Genomic DNA, 8,809 nt, shown 5'->3' on the forward strand with positions numbered 1-8,809 from the left:
GGGGGCATTGCAGCAGGTAGAAAAGGGTTCAGAGGGCTAGAGAGCCAGTCAGAACCAACCCGGGTGTCCTGGGGCCCTGCCCACCCTACTCCCACCCCCGGCCCCTCCCTCCCCTGCCTGGACCAGCCGTGGCCTGTGAGGGAAGGCCTGGCTGCAGTGGGGAACTTGTTGGCAGGTCATTGTCCTAAAGAGCAGTGGAGGGGCTCTCGCCAAGGAAGGCGCAAACAAGGCTTCAGGGGAATACGCTGTCCCTGTTGCCAGTTCTTGCAGGTACGGGCTACCGCCACTTTGAAACACTCCCAGCTGCCACCAAATACCCAGGTCCTTTGCTTCCTGAAAGGTCTTGGGCTGCCAAGGCAGGTTTTCTGAAAAAGATAAACCCAGGCAGGCTGCCTCCCTATCCGCGGTCCTCCAGAGACAGCCACTGCGTGGCGGAGAGTGAGTCGCAAGGTGCCGTCTGGCCAGTGAGTTCACAAGGAGACGTTCTCATGACGACTCTTTGTGTTGGAGGCAACACATTTCTTTCTGAGACTAGCACATACTCATTTTCTCTTTACTTTTGACCTCGCTTGAGGTCTTTCTTTTGATGAGCAGCATATAAGGCAACAACAAAGTGTGGGCTGGATGCAGCTGATGAAGTTTAAAGACAACTTATGCCCCTAATTGTTTTTCTTCCACATCCTCTTACAGGATTAGAAAATTATAATGAAAGGGAAAAAGAATCCCAAGAGATGAGACTGTGTCGAGTTTGTACATATTCTGTCAAATGTTTCCTGGTTGTATCAGCCAAAGGGGTGCTGATGCGAAGTACCAGAACTCTGTTGGCTTTTATAAAGGGTATTTATTTGGGGTAGATGCTTACAGTCACAAGGTCCTAAAGAGTCCACCTCAAGGTACCATAGGAGGTACTTTCTCACCCAAAGTCATTGGCCCTTTTAGAAGCAAGATGGCGGGCGACGTCTGGGAGGGTTCAGCCTTCCTCTTCCTCTCAAGGCTCCATGGGCCCAGGTTCTGATCTCAGCTGTAGGCTGGCATAAGGCTTGTCTCTTTCCCCAGGGCTTGTTTCTTTCTAGGATCAGCTGCTCTCTTCAGCTGTAGACGATCAGGCTCATCTTTCTCTCCTGGGCCTCTGCCGTGTCTAATGAGCTGTCTCTCTTCCTCTGTGTTTTTCTTCTCTACTTCCGTGTGAGAGTCTGTTTTATCAACCCACTAGGGGGCAGGGACTCAATGCTGCAGCACTCTAATGACGTGGTTGAATCAAAGCTCTAATCTTAATTAAGACATCTCAGCTGAATCCAATGCAATCAAAGCATTCTCATACCCAGAGGAACAGACCCATTTATGAACATAACCACTATCTCTTTTTGGAATTCATAAGTCATATCAAACTGCCACACTGGTCTTACTGCAAACACCAGAAATTGTGCTGAGTGCCAGGGCATCCGGCCTTGTGCGGGATGGGGCGATGGAGATGACCTCAAGGAGCTCAAGGTCGAGTTGGGAGGTGAGAGCACCTGCCTGTACGAATGGCAGCTGGGAGGAGCCGGGGGCTGGGGCGGGTCTTGTGGTTGGTGAGTTGGAGGTTGAGCCCCGGTGAGGACTTGCCGCAACAGGAGGGACGGATGGAGGCTTCAAGCAGGGGTGGCCACGACTGACCGGGATGGGTGAGGGGACTCCTGTCAGGCAGGGTGAGGGGTGCTTGGGTGTGCAGGAGGCCCGTCAGGAGGTCAGGACGATGTCCAGCCGGTGCCGGTGACCTGAACAGAGGAAATGGCACTAAGCTAGGGGAAGGCTGGAGGACTAGGCGGGAGGCTGCAAGGGGCTGACGGAGCCGAGTCCCTGAGCACACGGGAGGGGGCAGGACCGAGAGGAGGCTCCGGGGAGGGGGCCGTGCTCCAGGGGCTGGCCGTTTGGTACGGGAGAGGGAGCAGGAGAAGGCTGAGCCCGCAGGAGGTGGGCAGGTGGGAAGGAGAAAGGATTTAGGGTGGGGACGCCTGGGTCCACGCGCTCTCGGGGTCACGGGTGTTCACGCAGAGGCGGGCCAGGCTGGGCACGGAGCCGTGCACGCCCCCAGCGCCTTCGCTGTGGCAGCCAGGGGGCGCGCCGGTGTAAACGTGGCCCCCTGCGCCCCCACCTCCTCGTCGGTGCCACCGGCAGGGCTGCCGTGAGGACTCGGCGTGGCCCTGCGTGTGGGGACGCTCCGGCCGTGGTGCACGGAAGCCGTTCGGGAAGGCCCGGGGGCCCGTGTGCGAAGTCCAGCTTCCGAAGGCGCCGCTCGCCGGGCGATTCTGTCACTGCGGGATGAAACGAGCACCAGCGTTAGGGGAACCCCTCCTGGAGTGACCCCCGCCTTCTGCTCGGCCCCCAGGTGAGGCTCCAGGTGGGGCTCTACGCCGTGTACCTGCTGGACTGGCTGACCGTCTTCAGGAAGGACCAGTTCCTCATCCTGCGCCTGGAGGACCACGCCTCCAACGTCAAGGCCACCATGCACAGGGTCTTCCGGTTCCTGAGCCTAGGTACGCGCGCCGCGCCGGGCAGGCGGGCGCCCCCGGAGTTCCGCGACACCGGGGGCCGGGGAGGGCTGGCTGCGCGGCGGCGCCCGGGACCTCCCTACAGGGGCCAGCTCAGCCCCGGGCTACCGGCGCCCCCGCGCACGGGTCACTGTGCGCGGCGTGAGGGGTCCACCGAGGGCGAGGAGCTGGTCTCCCCTCCGGGAGCTGCCGGTCCCGCGGGGGGCGAGAAGGACGCCGTGGCTCAAGTAGCCGAGACCGGCGGCACACCGTGGTTCGGGGCGCGCAGGATTATTTGGGGTTTCAGCGACCGAGGGATCACGGGAGGCTTCGTGGAGGACCCTGGACCTGAGCTGAGCCTTGAACGACGGGCAGGCTGGCGGGTGGTCGGACAAGCCTGCAGGGATCGGTGGCCTGGAGGGAAGGGCTGGGCTGGGGCGTTGGCTCAGGAGTTGTCGGGGTTCCGGTGTCAGCGCCGCGTGGCTGGGCTTGGCCACCAGCCACGGTTCCTGGGTCCCTGGAGAGGGGGAGCCTGCCCCCAGCCCCAGGATGACCAGTCCCCGAGCCTGAGGGGCCCTTTGGGGTGACAGGCCGTGCCGGTGTCCACCACTAGGCAGGGCTGAACGGGGGGTTCTACACACTGCCCGCGTGGGCGGCCACCCGCGGAGGGCCTGAAAGCCTGAAGCGGAGTAAAGTGGGGCCAAGCAGAGCCCCCCTCCCCCAGGAGACACCCCACGGCCTGGTCTAATTTTCCCGCCGTGAAATCGATTAACTCTGGAAGTCCCACCCCGGTACTCGGGACCCTTCCATCATCCAATTTTCTTTTTCCTCTTTTGGAAAACCGGCTGCGTGATGGAGTATGACTTCTGCTTTGCTCCTGCGGCCTGGAGCCATCCTCCTTCGATCTGGCCGCCTGCGGACTCCGAAGCATTAGGGGGCTTATCTTTAAGATGCGCGGCCAGGGGCTGCGGGGCCGGCCGCGTTCATCCCAGCTCACGGGGCCCTCGGACACTGAGGTGTTTCCTTTCGACGGGCGTGGGGCTGCGGCCGGCCCTGGCGAGCGGGGGCTGGGGAGGCCCGAGCAGCGGCCAGGCGGGCCGAGCCAGCCAGAGGCTGATGTCCAGTAAGTGCACGTGGCAGCCACGGGGTCCCGGACCTGTGCCCGGGGCCACTGCTGGCTTGTCCTGGGGCCTGTCCCCACTGGTGTCCTTGCTGAAGGTTCACCCAGTGGGGGTTCTGGGCACAGGTGCCCCCCTTGTCTTACCACCCCACAGCCACACCCACAGGGCCTGGGATATGTCCCAGCCAGGTGGCCTTTGCATCAGCAGCTCCTAGTAGGAACGCTGGTGGCAGAATTGCAGCTACGCCAGCAGCAGGTGCATGGCCGGCCGTGCCGTTAGCCAAGGAGAGGTGGCCGGCCATGCAAGCCCGCCGCCCGGGCAGCGGGGTCCGGAAGCCCAGGTGAGCGCGGGGTGAATGCCGTGTCATCAACCCCCGGCCAGCCCTTCCCCTGAGGGCGTGCACCCAAAATCCCGTGATAAGTTTCCTTTCCTCTTTCATAATGGCATTTCCAGCGTCAGCCCCACGCTCCTCCTCCTCAGTGGATGTAGCCAAAGAATTTTAACTGGGAGTGCGTTCTTCTTAAAAGGAAACTGCCGCCTTAGCGCAGGCATGCTGGGATGTTGGCGCAGTCCCCTTTATCTTTCTCTCTGGTCATTGCAGGGCCCTTAAGTGAGCAGCAAGAAGCCCTGATGACCAAGAGCCCCGCGTCGAACACGCGGCGTCCCGAGGACCGGAGCCTGGGCCCCATGTGGCCCGTCACGCAGCGGCTCCTGCAGGACTTCTACGGGCCGTTCAACGCCAGGCTGGCGCAAGTTCTCGCCGATGAAGCATTCGCGTGGAAAAAGACCTGAGGCCGGGTCCCGCGCCCGCCCTGCACCGCACGCTTTTTTATTCCTATGATTTTGTCACCATTTGCGGGGGACCTTTGACTTAACCCCGGGATTCGAGTCACCCTTCCCTCCCAAGGCACAACACCATTTCCTCATAACCATTTCAGAACTTCCTTGGTCAAGAGCCTCGTAATTGACCTCTCCCAAAGCTGCTCTAGCTGAGGCCCCGGGAACGGCCCGTTTGCAGGAATGCCGGGGCTCCTGGGGTGGGGCCGGCTGGCAAGGGTGGAAGCATCTGGAAGGCCACCTGCCTGCCCGCCCGCGGGCTTCTTGGCTCTGGGATCCGATGAAGCAGCTAGCGGTTGTGCCAGGGGCTTGCCAAACATATACTTCCCTTTCAGTTTTGGAACACAGCCTTGTTTAGTTCTCGTAGGCACACTGGGGTGGAGGGTGGAGATGCTTTCCGTTCCCCCTGCCCCTCTTCCCCTTTTGTCCAGAGCAGGCCCTTCAGGCTCTTCAGCTACAAGCCTTGTGAACTTCACCATTTGTAAGAGGGAAACTAGGTCGGTTTTCGATCGTCTGTTCATCTTTTGCGCCCGTCCCGTTCTGTGCTTGTACATGTTGCCTTTATATGTTTAATTTAGAAAATAATGTGTTCCAAACAAACCACTCTTTGCATTTAATTAGCTTTAAATAGCCTCTTTAGATGTTTTCTCGAGAAATTCCGTTTATATTCAGAAGGGAACATTTTTGCCAGATTGAGCAACTTCGAGGAATTGAACAGGTAATGGAAAAGTGAAGGAACTCAAGCCCTCAGAATGTGCATGAGAGAGAACTGGATGATTTTAAACATTTTCCTTCTGGATGGCTCCAAGCTCCCTTTCTCTGCCTTCCCTTGGGAATGAGTGTAGCCACGCTCTCCACCATCGTATGGCCAAGCCTCTTTACTCAATTATTGAACTACAGCCGAACTTGTATCTTGATTAAGAAACATGATGCCTGAGCTTGAGATGGGCATAATAGGCTTGGAAGTGGAACGGGCTTGGTAAGAGCTGAGTCTTAACGGAACTTTCTGGAACTTTCTTGGTTGCTTGGCAGCTTGGTTTCCCCAAGGATGGGTTTAAGATTTTGCCACTCACTGAGTGTTATGGGGACAAGGGAGGCAAACGCTTGCATCCACTTGGCACCCGTGAAGCTGTGCATGCGAGTGCGGTCAAGAGAAGCGGTCTAAACCGAAGTGCTCAGGTCAAGGCCACGTACGCCAAGTCAGAAGGGGCAGATGTCTGCCTTGTAACTGTAAGGGACGTGTGAGGTGGAAGCTGTGACGTCCACGGGGTGCGGATGTGCAGTTTGTCAGCTGTCTGGGCACGGCGCACATGCTTCTCTGCCAGCAGAGATGCGCAGCCCGTTAGAAGGCACGCAGAGGCCCCTGCCCTGGTGCAGCCAGGCACTTCTGCTCTGAGGGAGCCCCATGTCCTGAACATCCCCTTTCAGGGACAGTCCCCCCTTTCTCTTGCAGCTGGCCTCGGGGAAGCAGCTGGCAGGGGCGTGTGGCTGGAGCACAGGGCGGCTTTGGGCAGGTGTTGCTTCAGCGTGCGTGTGTTGTCTGCAGCACGGGGAGTGTGCACGCACACGTGGGGTGAGGGCTCGTTTTCTGAGGGGACCCCCCTGGGTGGTTTTGCTCTCAAGGCTTCTCCACTCTGGATGCAGCCCTGTTCTAGATTAATTTCTCTGCCAATTCCCTCGTCATCCTAAGTACACAAGTACACGTTCAACTCTGCCATGCCTAATGCAACTACGAGGGATTTTTCTGATGCACTCCTTGCATGTGAATAACATGTATAGTGATTCTGCTTCTTACAGAAGTTATTACTGAATGGTATTATTTCCAATATTATTTGGTTTATTATACAAATCTTTTTTATATGCACAGGCCGGTCCCTTCTGTGCCAATCGATGCCATCCAGACTTGGTTTCTCTCAAAGGGGCGCCCTGCTGCCTTGGCTCCCCCCGGGCGCGCCCCTCCTGCCTTGGCTCTCTTCGGGCAGTGGTTTCGAGCCTGTCATCCCAAACCAAAGCGAAACGGAGCATTTCCCACGACCCGATATTGAAGCGACTTTGGGTTCCCAAAAGCTATTTATCGGATTGTATTAAATCGTAAATTCCCCTCCCCCCCTTGTGTAAGGTATGTTAAGCGAATCACAATTATGCTGTACTTTTATTAATATTTAACATAATTAAATATGGATCCTGTGCCCTAAACAGCGCTGGCCTCTCCTCTCCATGGTCAGCACTTCCTGGTGTCATGCGTGTGAAAGGGCCCGTGGGAGTGGGTTGGCCCTTACCTGCCCGCGTCCTGCGCAACTACTTGGAGGCGGGGCAGGTGGGGGTAGGACCGGAAGGCCTGGAGGTGGCCCTCTCCTACGCCTGCTGGCGTGTCACAGTCCCCACTCCCTCCCTCCATTGTGTGGCTGGCCTGGACACGGGCCTGGGTTTGAGACCCCCGGGGTGACGGGGTGCCTGGCATTCTCAGTGGGCGCTCAGCTTTCGGGCAGCAGCCAGGCGGGTGTCCAGCGGCTTCACAGAGGCCTGGCAAGCCTGAGGGAGGCGGCGGGGCTGCCTGGGCACGGGGACCTGGGCACCTCAGCTATCCTGGGTCCAGTGTGGACCTGGGCTCTTGGGACTACTGGGAGCTTTGGGAGAGCCCCCCAGTTCTAGAGAGATGCACCCCGGGGGACCTTACCTCCCCAGCACTGCCTCCCACCTGGTGTGTTTGTGGGCAGGGGGCCCCATGAGCAGCATCCCAGGCCTGGAAATAAGCAGGGCTCCCCATGGAGGGATTCCAGGTATCGAGCAGGCATGGCACGTAGGCCGGTATTTTTCTCTTGCTCTGGAAATCTCACCCAGAGGACAGCTGCTGTGCTGGCAGGGGAGGCAGCACTGTTGAGACTCGCAGGGAAACGTCGGGGTGATGGACTGCATTGCCCCAGAACTTCAGGCTGGCAGGTTCCCTGTTGAGCCAACGCCGTGAGCAAAAAGCTCCCGTGGGCTGGAGGCTGCGCCCCCAGGGGTATGGGTTTTCTCTGGCTGCTGTGACAAATGATCCCGGACCTGTGGTTAGAGCAGTGGGTTTATTCTCTTCTATCTTGAGGTTCTGGGGTCCTCCGTCCACAGTGGGCCTCCCTGGGTGTATGCTAAGACGGCGGCCTGGTTGTGTGCCTTCAGGAGGCTGTCGGGGAGCACGGGCCTGGCCTTTTCCTGCTTCGGGGGGCCCCCAGTGCTCCTTTGCTTGCAGCCCCTCATCTATCCGTAAAGCACGGCATCTTCGCATCCCTGGCTCCTGTTTCCTGTGGCCTCCTCGCCTTCTCTGATGGCCCTCCCCCTCTTTTAAGCCCCCACCTCAAGGTGACCTCGGCGGTGTCTGTCACAGGGGGTGTCTGGTGGGTGGGCTGTCCATCGGGAGGCCTGGGCGGTTTGAGCGGGTGGGTGGGCTGCCCATCGGGGGACCGAGCCTCGGGGCGTGTCCAGTGGGGGGGATCGGAGTGGGTGGGGCAGCGAAGTGCGGCTGGACCGAAGAGCCGCCCCGTTCCCAGGTTGCATCGCAGGGCGCTGTTCTGGGTCATTTCTCCTCGTTTCTATGCTGACCCAAGTGCCCCCCAACCCAGGTAGGATTCCTTCTCCAGCTGCAGGGAGCCGTCACTCCCGAACGCGAACGAGTCATTTCTCTTTGTGAAGGTGCTTTCTCAGTTCCCAGGGGACCCCCCTCAGCTCATGGACAGTTTCGAGTTTCTCAAGTTCAGCCGTTTCCGAGTTAGTCATGCTTCAAGGGGAGCAGCTCGTGGAAGCCTCAGAACTCGTTAGAACGCTCTGGTTCCCAAGAGACCCCCGGGGACTGCCAAGCTCGCTGGCCCCAGCCTCACGCCCCAGGGACGGCCGGGAAGGCTGACCTCCAACCTCAGTTTCAAGGTCACTCCTGACGGCCCCGGCGGGACTCCCCCTTGACCTCTGCCCCGCCCCTGTGCCCAGCCCTCCACCCTGACCGGCCCTGCCCCTCCCAGCTCTCCTCTGCAAACCCACCCTGGCTCCACTGAGGCAGAAGGATGAGGATCGCGGCGCCCAGCACAGGTGGCTGCCCCTGGCATGTCCTTGGGACAAAGTGGTGGGTGCTCGGGCAGCTGCAGGCTCCAGGAAGAGAGGCAGGGTCCACGCCCCCACCCCCCGATGGGTGGCCGTGCTCCTGGAACTCGCACCTGCTGCTGCTCATTGCCGGTGGGGAGGGGACTTCATCGGTTTCCTGCTGGGCAGCATCTCTCGCCTGCCCGTGGGTGCCCAGCCCTGTCCCTGGGGCACGGGGGAGGACAAAAGGGGCCCCCCTTTCCCACAGCAGAGGCCCCCCAGCTCAGGGCA

The 8,809-nt window shown here is 59.6% G+C and overlaps 1 protein-coding gene across 3 annotated transcripts in view; it reads left to right on the forward strand.

Moving 5' to 3' along the window:
• CHST15 (carbohydrate sulfotransferase 15) overlaps nucleotides 1-6,664 on the forward strand; it is an 82,508-nt gene extending 75,844 nt beyond the window's left edge. For all 3 annotated transcript variants that reach the window (XM_058298173.2, XM_023591951.2, XM_004446649.5), the window contains exons 7-8: nucleotides 2,369-2,516; nucleotides 4,233-6,664. In XM_058298173.2, coding sequence (XP_058154156.1) covers nucleotides 2,369-2,516; nucleotides 4,233-4,423 — 339 coding nt within the window. In that variant the 3' untranslated portion in view covers nucleotides 4,424-6,664. The remainder of the gene's footprint in view (nucleotides 1-2,368; nucleotides 2,517-4,232) is intronic.
• Nucleotides 6,665-8,809: the final 2,145 nt, after the last annotated feature.

The sequence above is a fragment of the Dasypus novemcinctus genome, chromosome 6, assembly GCF_030445035.2.
Source record: "Dasypus novemcinctus isolate mDasNov1 chromosome 6, mDasNov1.1.hap2, whole genome shotgun sequence".
In the NCBI taxonomy this organism is placed as follows: Eukaryota; Metazoa; Chordata; class Mammalia; order Cingulata; family Dasypodidae; genus Dasypus; species Dasypus novemcinctus.